At 51.1% G+C, this 17,286-nt stretch overlaps 1 protein-coding gene across 4 annotated transcripts in view; it reads right to left on the reverse strand.

The window, feature by feature from the left end:
- Positions 1–17,286, reverse strand: part of SPTBN4 (spectrin beta, non-erythrocytic 4) — a 78,330-nt gene that overhangs the window by 13,321 nt on the left and 47,723 nt on the right. For all 4 annotated transcript variants that reach the window (XR_009615438.3, XM_060651153.3, XM_060651154.3 and 1 more), the window contains 6 exons: positions 16,485–16,631; positions 14,996–15,259; positions 4,927–5,151; positions 3,837–3,926; positions 978–1,256; positions 755–885 (listed from right to left, as the gene is read on the reverse strand). Coding sequence is in view for 3 of the 4 variants with exons in the window: in XM_060651153.3 (XP_060507136.2) it covers positions 755–885; positions 978–1,256; positions 3,837–3,926; positions 4,927–5,151; positions 14,996–15,259; positions 16,485–16,631 (1,136 nt within the window). In the remaining variant the exon portion in view is untranslated. The remainder of the gene's footprint in view (positions 1–754; positions 886–977; positions 1,257–3,836; positions 3,927–4,926; positions 5,152–14,995; positions 15,260–16,484; positions 16,632–17,286) is intronic.

Below are 17,286 nucleotides of genomic sequence, written 5' to 3' on the forward strand. Positions count from 1 at the left end.
CCTTCTCGGGGGCTTCTGTTTTCTGCAAGACTCGGATTCAGTGAACCCAATACTTGCATCTATCTCAGCGCTCAGGGGAAACCGCTTCCCTAAGCTTGACAAGCTCACTGCCCCTCCCCCTTCCCCTCCATCTTCTCTGTGGTCCCACCCCCTGCCCCTCCAGTGACCTGGGCGGGGCTCCCGACTCCCTACTTGGGTCCCCAGCCAAGGCACCTCACCTCCAGTCCATCTCCTGGCTCAGGAGGACAGAGGTCTAACCCTGGGCCCCCTCTCAGGTCCCAACCCTCGTCCAGGCCTCCCAGAGATGGCCCCTACTCTTGACCTTAGGGAGGCCATACGCCTGGCCACCCAGGAGGTCTCAGGCTACACCCAGTCACAGCACTCCAGGGTTTTCTGTCCTTCTGGACACTTCCCAGACACTGGGTGGAAAGAAGGCCCTTCCCTGTCTTGAGCTCTTCCTTCTCTCCTCAGTCTGAGGCATCACCTCGCATCCCTACACTCAAATTCCAGTACCCCTGGCCCCACCCTCTCAACCATCCCTGGGCACTGCCCCTCCATCCGGGGCCCCAACCACGTGCTGAAATCCGAGGGCTCCAGCTCGGGTCAGTGAGGGCCCCTCCCACCCCAATGTCCAATTTGGGACCGTGTCCCAATTTCCACCAGCGAAGCTTCAGATCCTGCTGGGCCATTCCTTAAGAACTGGCTCCGCCCCCGCCTGACCCCAATCCCCCCCCCCCCGCCCCCGTCCGCCCACCTGTCCGGGTGCCCCATCTCCAATAGCGCCCGGCACTGGCGCGACAGCTGCGCGATGCTTTCCTCGTAATTCTCCACGCCCTGCTCCAGCTGCAGGTGCTTCTTGAGCAGCTGCAGGGTGCTCTGTTCGTCCTGGGGGCACACGGCGCCCGCGATGAGGCGGCAGCGGCCGGCCCCGGGCTCCAGAGCCCCCAGGTCCCCCGCACCCCCCAGCCCGGGCGCACCTTGCCCTTGTCCTCACTCATCATGAGCAGCTCCTGCTCGCCCAGCCACGCCTCCACCTCCGCCACGTCGAAGTAGTACTGCTCCACCTGGAAGGCGGCGTCCAGCACCTGCTGCCGCCGCTCCGCCGCCTCCCGCAGGCCGGCCCAGGCGCCCTGCAGCTGCTCCTGACCTCGGCGCACGGCCTCCGCCTCCGGGCTACGCAGCGAGGCCAGCGTGCCCGCGCGCTCCAGCACCTCCTCCAGCCGCGGCCCGTGCGCCTGGATCTCCCGTCGCAGGCCCTGGGGGCGGGAGGTGGGGGTGTGGGTGGAGAGGGGCTTTCCGAGGCCCGGCAGGACCGCGTGCGCACAGCCCACGGAGGGCATCAGGACACCCCCCCCCCCGCCCCCCGCCCCGCAGATAGCCCTCCACCTTGCGCCAGGTACCACGGAAGCAGTTTGCTGTAACTCGCTCACTCACACCCCCATGTTGCAGGTGGGAAAACAAGCGATTAGTAAGGGGGTGACAGGACTTGAGCACAGGACGCTGGCCCCAGAGACTGTGCTCTCAACCAAGCCGCCTGGTGGTGTCAGATACCCTCTAATGGTTGAAACAGGCTGCGAATCAGGTTGCTTAGGGGCAGTGGCTGTCTAACTCACGGGCAGTGAAGTGTGCAAATCTTTTTACACGTGGGTACACCGTGTACCCAGGGCAGGATGTGGAACACTTCCATCACCCTCCAACGTTCCCCCTCAAGCAGCTCTGCACTTGCCGTGTGCCTTCCTTGGCTTCTGTGCCTCAGTTTCCTCAAGTTGCAAACGGAGATAATACGTGCGGACACTGAGCGCCTGCTGCCTGGCTGTCAGGCACTTTGCCAAGCAAGGGCTCTGCACGATGTAGCAGCTCATCTGGTCCTCACGGCAGCCCCAGGCGTCTGACTTCATTCTATCTCACTTTACAGATGGGGAAGCTGAGGCACGGCGGGGTGGGGGTGGGGGGCGGGTGGTGTTGAGGAACTCGCCAACTGCACATGGCTGGTGGTAGCCCTAACATCCACCTTGTGGGGTTGTTACTATGGCGCACTCAGAACTGTACCTGGTATGCAGTAGGTGCTCAATCAGTACCAATTGCTATCACTTGTCCAACAGCTCCTGAGTGTCCAGCACTCTTGTGCACGCACAGCTGAGCTCCCCCAGCGTTAAGCACGAAGTGCACTTGACTGCTTGCCTCAACCGTGAAAAGGACAGGCCAGTTCTGCTTGTCCTCAACACTGTCAATGGCCAAGAGTGTGTTCATCGAAACAGAGACACAAAAGCTGGGGCGCCTGGGTGGCTCAGTTGGCTAAGCGTCCAACTTTTTTTTTTAGAGAGAGTTTATATATATATATATATATATATATATATATATATATATATATTAACGTTTATTTATTTTTGAGACAGAGAGAGACAGAGCATGAATGGGGGAGGGTCAGAGAGAGGGAGACACAGAATCTGAAACAGGCTCCAGGCTCTGAGCTGTCAGCACAGAGCCCGACGCGGGGCTTGAACTCACGGACCACGAGATCATGACCTGAGCTGAAGTCGGCTGCTTAACCGACTGAGCCACCCAGGCGCCCCAAGTGTCCAACTCTTGATGTCAGCTCGGGCCGTGATCTTGTGGTTGTGGGATTGAGCCCAGAGTCAGGCTCCATGCTAAGCGGAACCTGCTTGGGATTGTCTCTCCCCTCCCTTCTCCCTGCCCCTCCCCTGCTCATGAGCTCGCTCTCTCTCTCTCTCTCAAAATAAATAAACTTAAAAAAAAGAAGAAGAACGAAATCTAAAAAAACCCTCCATCTGTGCAGCGTGGTCACAAACTTTTGAGAATAATTTGTAAACCCACCTCCCCTCCATCTCTCAGTGCCCATTCTCCCAACTCATATTCTTTGGTAAAGGGGGTAATGAGAATAGCTGGTAGGGTTACTGTGGGGATTAAATTCAACAACGAACATACCCCCCTAGGATGGCACTTGGCACACAGTAAGTCTTTTAATCCATGTGTAATTATTATCGGTAGTCGTAGTATTCCTCTTTTATGTGTCTTACACTAGGCTTTGACTGAGTTGCTTTGACTGAAGAGTCCTTCGGCTAAGTGATTTGAAAATTTAGATGTGGAACTAAGGCCCGGAGAAGTGAACAGAGATCCAGAGAGATCTTTGGGGCTCAAAAGCACCCCCACCTTGATCAGCTGGGGAGTCAGCGCTCTCCCACTGATTATCTCGTCCTTTCTCCCTGTGGGTGGTTTGAGTTCTCATCTACTGTTGTTTTTCTTTGTCCTTGCCCAACAGCCATGCTTCTCACTGTTACTCATGGGACCCTGGCTTTCCTTTGAGGAACCCCCTTGCCTCAATCTCAGCCCAGGTGATTAACGCTGACTCCACCTGCAGGTTCCAAGAGTGGGCCCTGAGTCCAGACCAGGCCAACAGAGCAGACAAATCCCTGGCCACCATGATTAGTTCGGGGATGGGTATGGGACTCAAGCTCGGCCAGGGAGAGTTTATCCCTGGGACTATTGCTGAAAATATTGAGAGAGAAATCCTCTTCAGTTTTACTGGTGGGATGTACACTTGAATCTGCTGGAGGTCTTTCACTACCAGGGGAGAAGAGCTGGCCCTGAGAACAAAGCTACCACAGAAACATACACCCACACACCCACACTCACACCGTGTTGAGAGATTCGTGACATCACGGAAGTACCTGGATGCATCTATACCTGCTGTCCATCACAGTCTTCCCCATCACAAGAGCCAGCGAATTTCCTTTTTGGGGCCTTAACCACTTGGACCTGTTTTCTCTCATATCCAGATGTGTCCTAACCCACACCCTCACCCTGGCTCTGCTCACCTGGTTCTTTTTGATGTACTGTTGGACAGCCTGCAAACCACTGCCTCGCTCGGTCTGCATGGCCAGTGGCAGTCGCTCCTGGACCCATGCCTGGGGAGGATGCAGGGAGCAGGTCAAGGGGAGAATGCACCCAAGGACCCCTGCATCCCAATTCAACTGGAAGCCACCGGCACAGTATCTAAGGCCCTTCCTCACCAAAGAGTCTTGGTCACATCTTTGGCCCCTTCTCTTGACATGCTCTGCTTTGCTCTCTGCATGCACTCAAGCCAGGTTCGTGCTTACCTCTGTCCTCTGCACAGGCATGTCTTGCTTCCTGGAATTCCCTTCCTGCTCCCTCAGTGGGCTCACTGGGACTCTTTCTTCCTGTCTCCACTCAGACATCCCCTCCTCTAGGAAACCCTCCCTGACTCTGGACCTTGGCCAGCTGCCTCCTAACTTTCTCATAACAGCCCTAATCACCCTGGATTGTCACTGTCTGCAGAGAGCTCTGTCTCCCCTCCCCGCACCCCCCCCCCCCCCCCCCCCCCCGCCTTGGACTCTTGAGCCCTCTATGGGCAGGAATGGGGTCCATCTTGGTCACCCCCGTTGCATTATCATCCAAGCCCAGAGCTGGGCCCATAACGATCAAGTGAATGAGCAAATGCGTGAGTAAATGAACGAATGAGCAAATGAGGAAGTGACTAAGTGCGAAAATGAATGAATGAGGGGCGAGCGAATAAATGGATGGTAATAAATCAGCGAGGGAAGGAATAAAGGATGAGTCAGTGAACAACTAAATGGCTTCATGAATAAATCAAGGAATGAGAGTAAGTGAGCGTGGAAAAGGTGAATGAATAAATGCGTGGATAAGTGAACGAGTGAATGAGTAAGGGAAGGATTGAGTGACTGGGTCTAGCGCGGTGTCAGTCGGTAGGTCTCCCAGTCAGCTCCGCCCTTGAACTCGCCAAGGTCCCACGGCCTCGCCCCCACTCCCAACCTCCACTCCCCCGCTGGCTCGCCGGCTCGCCTGTGGCCTCCTAACCCGCCCCATCCGCGCAACCCTCACCTCCCGGTTACCCCGGTCCCGCCCCGTCCCCGCGCCGGTCCTCACCAGCTCGTCGTCGAGGTCGTGCGCCACCTGGTGCAGCTCCTTGGAGGCGAGCAGCAGGCGGCGGCGCTCCTGCAAGGGCTCGAGCAGGCGCACCAGGCGCTCGCCCACCGCGTTCTGCCGCTCGCCCACCAGCTCCTTGCTGGCCGGCTCCAGGGGCAGCGCCGCGGTCTGCGCCTGCAACTCTCCCACCTCGCGGTACCACTCCTCCACCTGCGACTCCATCGACTGTGGGGACAGGGGCAGAGACAACGGGCTCCACCCTCCCTCCCCATCCTGCTGCGGCTCTCCAGGACCTTCATGGTGACGGCCAAACCCGTCACCACGAGGCACCATTTCACTGGGCCCTTGCCCTGCAGAAGCCCTAGCCTCCTCGCCGATGCTGCCACACATTAAACAAGTTCCTGCCTCAGGGCCTTTGCCTTTGCTATTCCCCCTACCAGGCATGCTCTGCCTTGTCAATCAGATTTCAGTTCAAACATTATTTTCTCAAAGAGGCTTACCTGCCCCCCTGGACTAAAGCGGCCCACTAATTCGTTAATTTTCAGAACAACCCTTCAAATCTCCACCCTACTTTACAGAGGTGGAAACTGAGGCCCAGAGAAGTTAGGTAACTTGTCCAAAAGAGCCAACCTTTCCAAACGTCATAAATACAACATTATAGTGATTTAAATGGCTGGTATGCCATAGGGGTAGACAGAAAGTGCAAAAGCAGACCCAAATACACTGGAGAATTCATACATTTTATAGATGCCATTTCAAATCTCCAAAGAAAAGATGGATTATTCAATGAGTGGTCATGGGCCAACTGGCTAACCAGTTTAGCTGGATCCCTTCCTTGCTCTTTGTGCTGAAAACAATTCCAGATGGGTTAAAGACTTAAATGGAATAAGTAAATCCACAAGGCAGAGAAGAAAACCTGGGCAAATGCTTTTATAATCTTAGGATGGAGAAAATCTTTCCAAGCAAAAAAAAAAAAAAAAAAAAAAATCATAAAGGGAAAGATTTATAAATTTGGCCACATAAAATACTTTTGCATCAACCAAAATTTCTAAATGTAGTTGGAAGGCAAGTGACCACCTGAAAAAAATATTTAACACATATTAGAACAAGGAGCTAGTTTCTTTGACAGTCAAAGAATTCCCCTTCTCCCTGCTTCCTTTGTCTCCACTTACCACCATCAGATAATTCTGTCTTTATTTGAGGGTTTTTGTTTTTGTTTTTGTTTTTATCGGTCTCCTGCTTCTAGAATGGGAGCTTCATGAGGGCAGGATTTGTGTCAATTGGCCTGTGTATTCCTGAGCACCTAGAACAGTGTCTGCCATGTAGAAGGTCTTCAGTTGCGATTTGTTCAATGCCAAAGACAAAGGCTGGCCCAATGTGAACAGGCACTTCTCCCAGTGAAAAGGCAAACACAGAAGACAAACTAAGCACCGGAAAAGATGCCCAGTCTCACTAATCAGCAGGAAAATACAATTTAAAACAAAGTATCTTTCCCTATCCACCAGATTGGCAAACGTGTAAGGGGCGGATAATATCTAGTATTGGCGAAGATGCAGAGGGACGGTCAGGCACACTCAGCCACTGTCGGTCGGTGGTGGTGCAACTTAGTAGAGCCTTTTTGGAAGGCAATTTGGCAAGTCCTATCAAAATGTAAAAAAAAAAAAAAAAAAAAATGTGCATACGTTTTGACCCAGCACTCGCACTTGCCCTTCTAGGAATGTAACTAAAGAAATACTGGCACATGTGCACAAAGATGTTTGTCCCAGGATGTTCATTGCAGCTGTTTGTCCAAGGATCACATCGTAGCAGAGTTTATAATGGGAAAAAATTAGAAACAAACACGATGCCCATCAAGAATGAAATGGTTAAACAAATCCACATCAGTATGGAATAATGGTCAAGACCTACTGTTAACAGAAAAAAGCAACTTAGGACACACATTTGAATATATTACATTTGTCACGGGTTGCACATGCATAACGATTCTCTGGAATAAACGAGAAATTAATCACAGATGGTACCTATTGGGGAGACAAGAACTCCATGAATGGGGCAGGGGTGAAGGAGAGACTTGTTGCATAGGATTTTTTTGTACAGCTTTTGATGTCTGAGCCATAAAATATAATTATTAAAAAAATTAAGCATTAAAAAATTAAAAACAGTAAAAATCCATGCAGGTAGTGAATGAGTGCACAGAAAGAGGTCCAGGAGGATGCACACCAAATCATAATTGAGGTTTCCTTTGGGTGCAGGAATGAAAGGTATGGTTAAGGGAGACTTTACGTCTTACTGAAGACTTCTAGGTTAGTAAGATCTTTTACCAAAAAAATATATTAATTTATTACTTGTGTGACTCTAAACAGATGGGGGAAAGCCATAAAAGAAAGCAAAACAATAATGAAATTAAGTGGTAACAGATTAGAGCAAATGACTGCAACTCAATACTCAAGACCCAAGAATCAAGTGAAGACTTTTCGTTCCAAAGTTCGGTAATGCAGAACTGTTGATTTTGCCAGCCCACCATTCACCCTTTCCTCTGCAGCACCTCAAACCCTGCTCTCAGACCTGAGCTTCCTGAGGGACTAAATGAACCTTGAGCTCCAAGGGTGGCCACATGACCCAACCTAGCCAATCAGAACACTGAAACCAACCATCCTGGCCACAGGGATTGGGTAACAGATGGCATGTGACCTAAGATCAGCCAATGAAAACTCTTCCCACTTTTGCGGGGAAAAGCGAGCGAGCTCAGGCAGGTGCTCTCTTTCCCATGGGGTCCCTTAGCTGTTAGAACATATGCCCGGGGTGCTGGGGGCCAAGTTGCCACCAGGAAGGAACAGACTCCCAGACAAGGAGGCCAACACAGAAGAAAGCAGGTCCCAGAAAAAGAGACAGATTGCCCAGGACATAATTTGAGTAACTGATCCAGCCATGCCTAGAGCTGCATACCCGCTGGATTTTTCAGCTAGGTGAGCCAAGAACCTCCCCTTTAGCCCAAGTCAATGTGGTTTGAAGTTCTATGAACTGCACCCTTGAGTCCCAGCTGATACAGTTAACAATCTGTAGGAGTCATAAAAATGGATAAAAATCAAACGTTATAACAAGTCAAAACCATCCAAAAGAAATTTCAAAAGGCATAATTACATGCTGCAGAAATCAAAGCAAAGCAAAAGAGTCACTCCAAAACCCTTTTCACTAAGAAAATCACTGCAGCAATGTGTAGAAAATCAAAATGCATTCGAATTCTGGAAACACATAAATCTGAAATGTTAAGGTTACAAATTCTAGTTCTCCGCTAGATCAAAATCCCTCCATAACCTGCCCACCAAGTGGCTGTGTGAACTGAGATGCAATAATTACAGGACTGACACTTTTCTACTTCTGCAAGAATGCCACATATTTTGAACACTCATTTAATGTGAATCCTTCCCTGTAAATGTGAGCAAAGGTTACAGAAGGACAGTTGGTCATTAAACACACAGAAAGATGTTTAGCCTCCTTCAATGTTAAGGGAAATGCAAATTAAAATAACCATAAGACACGGGCGCCTGGGTGGCTCAGTCAGTTAAACGTCCGACTTTGGCTCGGGTCATGATCTCACGGTTCATGAGTTCGAGCCCCGTGTCAGGCTCTTTGCTAACAGCTCAGAGCCTGGAGCCTGCTTAGGATTCTGGGTCTCCCTCTCTCTCTGCCCCTCCCCTACTCATGCTCTCTCATGTGTGCGCAAAAATAAACATTAAAAAAAATAACCATAAGCGTCTTTCAGGGGCGTCTGGGGAGGCTCAGTTGATTAAGGGTCTGACTCGATTTCGGCTCAGGTCACGATCTCACAGTTCCTGAGATCCTGCATTGGGCTCTGTACTGACTGTGGAGCCTGCCTGGGATTCTCTCTCTCCCTCTCTCTCTGTCCCTCCCTCACTCATGCATGTGCACCTGCTCACTCTCTCTCTCTCTCTCAAAATAAATAAATAAACTTAAAAAAAAAAAAAGAGTATCTTTTACTTCTCAGATTAGCAGAGATGAGAAAGCTTGATGATGACCACTTGGGAAGAAGAATGCTGTCTCATGGAGGTGTGTCCACTGCCTTTTCAAAATCTCTCTCAAAAAGTTTAACACATACACCTTTTGGGCCAGAAATTGGACCTTGAGGACTCTTTTCTACAGAAGTGTTTGCACGTGGGCTCAATACGTATGGACGGGGATGTCTCTCGCAGTGGTATTCATACTAGCAGAAGATTAGAAACAGCCCAGAGGTCTCTCAGCAGAGGGCCGGCTAAAGATGGATGGTGGAGCCACCCAACACTAGATCCATATATTCTTTGACAAGAGAGGACACCCAGGGTGTTTTGTCAGGTGAAAAGGGCGAGCTTCAGTGTGGTCCATCTCTGTGTCAAGGGTCTCGTCCCTGGAGAGCGAGACTGTGCATGGGGGGGAGGCGGCGGGGAAGGAAGCCTTTTTACTTTTCACATTATACTTCTTACCATCACAACAACCATAGGTAACACATCCTGTTGCCTGCCCCCTGACAGGAGCTGCTCTAAGCGCTTGGCCAGGATTAATTTATGTAATCTTCACAGCACAGGAGGTCAGGAAGACGGGGATGTTTGCTTCATTCACAGCTGGATCTCAGTGCCTGGCCCTGTGCCTGGCACAGAGTAAGGTCTCTGTAAACGTGTGCTAACTTTGTTTGTTGGACTAGTCACTAAGCTGTTCTGCTTCTCTTAGCTGGGCAGTATGAAAAATTAAGAATTAGGGGCTCCTGGGGGCGCCTGGGTGGCTCAGTCGGTTAAGCATCCGACTTCAGCTCAGGTCACGATCTCGCGGTCCATGAGTTCGAGCCCCGCGTCGGGCTCTGGGCTGATGGCTCAGAGCCTGGAGCCTGCTTCCGATTTTGTGTCTCCCTCTCTCTCTGCCCCTCCTCCATTCATGCTCTGTCTCTCTCTGTCTCAAAAATAAATAAACGTTAAAAATAAAAATAAAAAAAAAAAAGAATTAGGGGTTCCTGGGTGACTCAGTTGGTTAAGCATCCGACTCTTGATTTCAGCTCAGGTCATGATCTCACAGTTTGTGGGTTTAAGCCCCTCATCGGGCTCTGTGCTGACAGTGCGGGGCCTGCTTGGGATTCTCTCTCCCTCTCTCTCTGCCCTTCCCCGCTTGAGCTCTCTCTCTCTCAAAAACTAAACATTAAAAAGTTTTAATAAAAAATAAAAAATAATAAAAATTAAGAATTTTAAAAATTAGGGGTGCCTGGATGGCTCAGTGGTTAAGCGTCTGACTCTGGCTCAGGCCTGCTTTGGATTCTGTGCCTCCTTCTCTCTCTGCCCCTACCCCTCTCACATTCTGTCTCTCTCTCTCTCTCAAAAATAAATAAACATTAAAAAAAAAAAATAATTGAGGCTCAGAAAGGTGGGGTCACTTGCCCTGGGTCACACAGTAGTGGAATGGGGCCTCAAACCCTGGATGTGCAGCTCCTGAATCAGACTCTCCCCCTAGGCCATGCTGAGTTCATGAAGAAATGTGACAAAGAATGCTTGGGGGGGAGGGGTATTTCCTTGGCCAGAGAAAGAGCCTTACTTGGTGCGGGGGTGTGTGTGTGTGTGTGTGTGTGTGTGTGTGTGTGTGTGTGTGTGTGTGTGCAGGGGTGGGGTGGGTGGTAAGGAGTCCCCAGAGACTCAGCCTAGCAGCTGCAAATCCTCCAGTGCATTTTCCCCTGGCCCGTCCCCCTCAGATGGCAGGAGACCAGCCACCCCCCTCCCCAGGCAGGAGCCCATGGCTGAGCCAGACCAGCTGGTCAGGCCCTTGAGGACCTGGCAAGTGGGGGCTTGGGACTCCACCATCTGGTCCCTGGGCCTGGAAGCACAGTTGGGCAGGAGGCTCTGAGAGAGGACTCTGGGTCACGTGGCCTACGCCTCAGGTGGGCTCCCAGGAAGCCGGCGGCAGCAGCTGGGGAGGGGGGAGGGAGGAGGACACAGGAGGACACAGGGATCAGGAGAGATCAAGGGAGAGATGGAGAACTGAAAGAAAAAGAGAAGAGAGTGAGAGAGTAAGGGAAATAAAGAGAGACACGATGATGGGAGACAGAAACTCCCAGAGTTTCCACACAGAGGAACTCGGGGAGCAGGGCCGAGAGACAGGCCCAGAGAGAGGCCGAGAGGGCAGACCACTCACACATCCACACCCCCTCTGCCTGAGCCAGCCCGCTCCAGCCCTGCCTGGCCCCGGGGCCTGAGGGGTGCGGCAGCCAGGAAATGTGCCGGCTGGATGGCGGCCGCCCGCCCTCCTGCGTGTGCCCAGTGTCTGAGCTCTCAGGCGGCCCCAGGGGACAGCGGGGCCTTGGGCAGCCCCTCCCCTCCCCAGCGGCAGCTCCAGAGGCCCAGCTGGGCTCCATCTGGGGGCCGTGGCCTACTGAGTCACTCCCCGCCGCCTCGGGCTCCCTCTGCTGGGGAAAGTCCCGTTCTGGGGCCTGCCCCGACTCCCATCTCTGTGTGATCCTGGCCAGACCCTTGTCTCTGCCGGGCCTCAGCCTCTCCCTGGAACAAATACTTGAACAAATGTTTCCTTCCTTGGGGAGGGAAGAGTAGGAGGCCCCAAATCCTCCCTCCAAAACCTAAATGGCCAAAAGAAAGACAGGGATGTTCAAGCTCACCAGTCACGGGAGAAAATACAAATGCAAACACCCATCCATCAGACTGGGAAAAATCTAAAAAGTGACAACACCGGGTGTGGGCGAGTATGGGAGGAAACAGGAACTCCCGTTCGCTGTTGGGGAGAGAGCATTAATTGGCAGCACGCCTCAGGCAAGCTATTTGGCAAGATCACATGACCTGAAGATAGCTCTAACCTTTGGCACTATGTTAACGTTTCATATGTCACCCCCCAAAATACACTTTTTTTAAAGTAGGCTTCACACACAGCACAGAATCCAACACGGGGCTTGACCCCATGACCCTGAGATCAAGACCTGAGCTGAGATCGAGTCGGACGCCCAACCTACTGAGCCACCCAGGCGTCCCCCAAAACACATTTGTAAGAGAAGTTTATTTATTTTGAGAAAGAGAGAGAGCACATGCATGTGAGCAGGGGAGGGGCAGAGAGAGAGAGAGAGAGAAGGAGAGAGAGAGAATCCCAAGCAGGCTCCACACTTTCAGCGCAGAGCCCGATTAGGGCTTGAACTCATGAACCATGAGACCATGACCTGAGCTGAAATCAAGAATCGGACGCTTAACTGACTGAGCCACCCAGGCACCCCCCACCCAAAACACATTTTTATAAAGCAAAATGAGGGGCGCCTGGGTGGCTCAGTTGGTTAAGCGTCCGACTTCGGCTCAGGTCATGATCTTGAAGTTTGTGAGTTCTAGCCCCCCATTGAGCTCACTGCTATGGGTGCAGAGCCTGCTTTAGATCTGTCTCCCTCTCTCCCAAAAATAAATAAACACTTCAAATAAATAAAATAAAATGCAAAATGAGTGGGAGGGATACCCCAAACGGAAAACAAAGGAAATAACTGTTTTGCATAAATAGCAATGACACCGAAGGCCAGGAAATAACTACCAACTAACTTTGAACACACTATAGTGATGATACGCTCCATCTGGTTGAAGAAAATTAAAACAAAAATTTAAAAACCTGTAAACAAATACTGAAACAACTCCATAAATTATGTCTTTGAATCTTCGCTACGTCCACGTGAGGTCAGTATTATCATTGTGCCCATTTTACTGACGAAGAGACTGAGACACAAAAAGTGAAGTAATTTCCAGGTCAATCAGTTCGCAAATGAGAGAGCCAGGGCTTGACCCCAGGCAGCTAGGCTCCCACAGCCATGACCTCGCCCATGGTGCCCCACTGCCTCCCGCGGTCCTGCTGCCAACGAGTGACTTAGCATGATGGTGTTTCCCATCACACAGAGCAGGACCTGAGGTGTGGAGCTGGAGGCAAAGCCACTTGCCTAACATCGTATGGCTGGTAAGACGCAGTGTTATCATTCAAACCCAGACCCGCCTGATTCCTGGGTCTGTGCCTTTACCCACCGCAATGTGCTGCCAGGGAGGAATTAGCAATAGCAGTAAGACCATTAACAACGCTAGTAATAGTTTCCCCTGCACTGGCTGCCTTCTTTCGCCCCTCCCGACCGCCAGTCTAAGCTTCTCCACCCTGCTCTGTGCCCCAGGGGCCTGACCCGTACATGCAGACGGCCTCAATCGGCCCCCCTGCCTTCCGGCTTCCAGATGGGCTGGGCTCAGGACTAGCTACAAAATTTGTGGGGCCCAGTGCAAAATGGAAACGTAGGGCCCCTTGTTCAAATATTATGAAGAATTTCAAGACAGCGACAGCAGGGCATTGAATTTCCTCAAGTTATCCTCGGTGGGGCATGCTTTCTGCTTCTGTCTGGGACCCTGACAGTCACAGATCCTCGTTTCTTAAGAGCTCACGACATCCCCAGCACCTTTTCAAGGGGTGTGCAAGGTTACAACTATTTTATAAGAGTGCTAAGGTGTTTTTTGCCTTTATCACACCCATTCCCTTCCAAGAATATAGTGTGGTTCTGCAGGGACCATATGACCCGTGCTATTGTAACCAAATGCTGGCAGAAGCAAAGGTGAGAATCTTCTATCAAGCCAGACGGGAAAGAGTTGCGGCACTGAAAACAGTGCCAATCTTCCAGTGTTTTTTTCGTTTTTGTTTTTTGTCTTGGAAAATATATTCTCCACAAAAGAACCCTTTGGGCTTGACGTGTGATTGATTTCTTATTGCTGTTTGTATGTGAATCAAAAATGGAAGTATTTCTCAGGTTTAATTTTTAGTACAGTAAATATCAACAGGCATAATCCACCTGAACAAAAGCTCTTGGGGGATCTCCACGATTTCTAAGAGTGTAAAGGTGTCCTGGAGACCGGGCCATTTGAGAGCCGCTGCTGTGTAGAAAGCAATGACATCACTGGTATCAGATTCAGATCTATTTGTCTCTCTGCTCCTTTGCCTGTCTCCCCACTAGAACGAGAGCCCCAGGAAGGCCATGGTTTTTGGTCAGTTTTGCCCACTGCTGTATTCTGGCACCTAGAAGAGCACCTGGCATACAGTTGGTGCTCAGTAAAGATTCGCTGCATGGATGAATGAATAGATGGTAATTAGTGTCATGCTTTTATTATTAGTCAGCTTGGTTTTTTGTTTTTGTTTTTGTTTTTTTTTGTTTTTTGGGTTTTTGTTTTTTTTGCCAGACCCTATGCCAAGCCCTTTAGGAGCATAACTATGCAGAAGATATATTAAAGGAGCAGTGAAAAATCAAGGGTGTCCTGGATTTGAATCCAGGCTCTTCACTTGCTACCCTGGGCCAGTAAGTTCACCTCCTGGAGGCTCAGTTTCCCATGGGTCATGGTCAGGCATAGTTCCTGGCACATAAAGGCAGGAGCTGTCACATCTTGAGAGGGTGCAAAGCGACGCCCACATTCGCACCACCAGCCATTCATGTCAAATGGTCAGATACTGACCGCTGGCCAGCTGCCAGCTAGAAGCGGAGATAAGGCAGACACTGTGTCTGTTCCCTGAGCCCTCTCTGTGTCCTAGGGAGTCACTGGCTAGCTGTGTGTCCCTGGGCCAGGTGCTTGCCTTCTGTGCCTCACTTTCCCCATTGGTAAAATGGGGGATCATAACGGGTTGCTGGAAAGAGGGAGAGCTTGGCACACAGACTGATAGAGGAGGCTCTCCATGAATGTCATTCTTTCTCTGTGCAAAGCCATTCCCCTACCTCTGGGCCTTGGTTTCTCTATCCAGGAAACAGGCATCAGGGTCCTGTGAAACCGTCAGTGCGCTGGCTATCTAACTACTGCTTCTTGGTTCTGAATTCTTCTTCTCCCCTTTGTACCCCAGGCCCTCCAGGTGGTGGCTACCTCCAACATTTACTATTGACTGGATTTCCTCAGTATTCTCCTTCTGTTCTTCCAACACTCCTAACACATTTGAAATAAATCTCTGTATTGAATCCCTCTGTGTAAGACACCTTGAGTGGAGTCTGACCCTGATTCCCATCACCCCGTGGCACAGGGAGTCCCTGTCTGGGTGAGCCAGGCCATACCTGTAGCTTCTTGAGCTGGCTGTTGACGGTGGCTAGGTCCCCCCCAGGATCCACGTCTTGCAGCTGGCTTTCCATGTGAAGGAGCTTCTTGTCCAGCTCCACGAAGCTCTGCACCAACTGGTCGGCCTTGCTGGCCTCAAAGAGCTGTCTTGCCTTGGCCTGGGTGGTGCTCTCCAGCTCGGCCCAGCACTGCCGGATCTCACCCAGCTTCTTCCGCACTGAGGCCGCCAGCTCCGGCTTCTCCTGCATCAGTTGTTGGCCCTCCTGTCCCAGACAGGCAGGCGACAAGAAGTGAGAGGGAGGGAGAGGAAGGTGAGGAGGGACAGAGAAATATGGAGGCAATGGGACACAGGGAGAGATGTGGAGAGAGAGAGACAGGGGCAAGGAGTTGGGGACACACAAAGAGACAGAGACATGAGGGGTGGATACAGAGACAGGCCCAGAGATGGAAGGAACCAAGATGTGGGAAGAAAGATGAGGCAAGAGACAGACAGAGAGACACAAACAAAGACATGGGAGGAAGACAGGGAGAGACAGACAGACATAGAGTGGTGGACACAGAGACATGTACATAAAGTCAGAAACACGGGAAGAGGGCCATAAGAAAGACAGATACGTGAGAGAGATAGAGACAGAAGAGAAATAGAGGAAGAGCAAAAGAAGCAGAGAGAATGGACTTCCATTAAACTCAAAGAGTAGCTTTGCCCTGTGCCACCAGTTGTGGGGCATCAACGGCCATTTAAGTATTCAAGGCTGACTTGGGTGTCCCCTTTGAGTCACAGGAGAGGGGGTATTGAGGGCTGTAGGTCTAGGGGACCAGCAAGAGTAGGGATCAGTTTGAGGGTTGAGGCTGGGTTCCTCCAAGACCGAAGTCAAGCTCCTTGGTGGCCTAGAGCTACATATGTTATATCACATATGAAAAATAACAATACCGTAGCAATTAAGCTCCTAGGTGCCTGGCCTTGTATTAAGGACTTTACGTGCACAAGAGTCCAGGGAAGTAGCAATATTTATTATTTCCTTAATTTTCAAGCAGAGCAAACAGGCTCAAAGAGGTTAGCACAATTCCCCAAGGTGCATAGCTGGTAAGAGGCGTACACACAATTAGAGCCCAGGGTTGTAGGAATCCAAAGTTCACGTTTGGGCTTCCCAGGACTGCTGTAGCCTTTGTACCTGAACATCCATCTTAGGAGCTCCAAATGGAGTGAGAGAAAACCTGGTGGGGGAGTTAAAATACTTAACAACCAGGAAAGTAAGGGCACCACGCAGAAGAGATGCTAGCCATTTTACAGATGGGAAAACTGAAGCTCAAAGAGGTTACATGAATTCCGCAAGGCCACATTGCTAGGAGCAGATGTGGAAATGATCTGAAGTGGTTCAGAGATGTGCGAGTGGGCAGGGCAGCAGTGGAGGGCGCAGGAACCGAGATGTGGGTTCCCCGGAGGCCTCCAGCACCTGGCACGTGCAGAGGCACCTTCTACATCCTCACCCTCTCAATCTTCTCCAGCCACTCCTTATTCTGAGCCAACTCGGCCATGAACGCCTGGTGCCGGAGCCATCTCTTATGCAGCTTGTGGCCGTCTTCCCGCGTGCCATCGCGCGCCATTAGCATCTTCTCATGGATCCAGCCATCCAGCTGTGCAGGACAGGGGGAGGAGTTCAGCCGATTCCCCCAACCTGGCACAGCACCCTATCCCCTCCAGAAGGTTCCAGATTCAAAGCCCAGGCTGCTAGATTTAGGGGGAGGGAGGGAGGAAGGGATGGAAGAACCTTTGCAGGTGAGGTCTTTGTTGAAGGGTGGGCACAGCTCAAGCTCTTTCTTAAGGGGTGGAGGATGGACGGGCACCCACAGAATTCCCAACGTCTTAGCTGCCCTGTCCTCAGGGCAGCCCTTCTCAACTCCCCATAGGCCCCCAAAGGCATGGCTCCTGGGCCAGTCAGCCTCCTCCCATTCAGGACCAATCAACCCTCCAAAACTAGACCTTCACCTAATTTAGCTAACTTCCCGTTTAGCCCATCTTCCCCCACCATCTTCCCAATAGTAACACTTTGACCCTTCGATTCAGTCTTAGCCACCTCCAAAAAGGACCACTTCGAAGATTCCCAACCCATTCCCAAGGGTATCAAATGAAGCCTGTATCTAGCCCTAACCTCCCAACATGGCCAGATGAACCCTTAAACATCTTCCCAGCTAGATCCAAGTCTAGTTCTCCCCAAACGAGCCCTCCAATCTGGGGTAAACCCATCCCCCACAACCCAGCTCCAGCTTCCCTAATAAGCCCACAGGACTT

The sequence above is a fragment of the Panthera onca genome, chromosome E2 (genome assembly GCF_046562875.1).
Source record: "Panthera onca isolate mPanOnc1 chromosome E2, mPanOnc1 haplotype 2, whole genome shotgun sequence".
NCBI lineage: Eukaryota > Metazoa > Chordata > Mammalia > Carnivora > Felidae > Panthera > Panthera onca.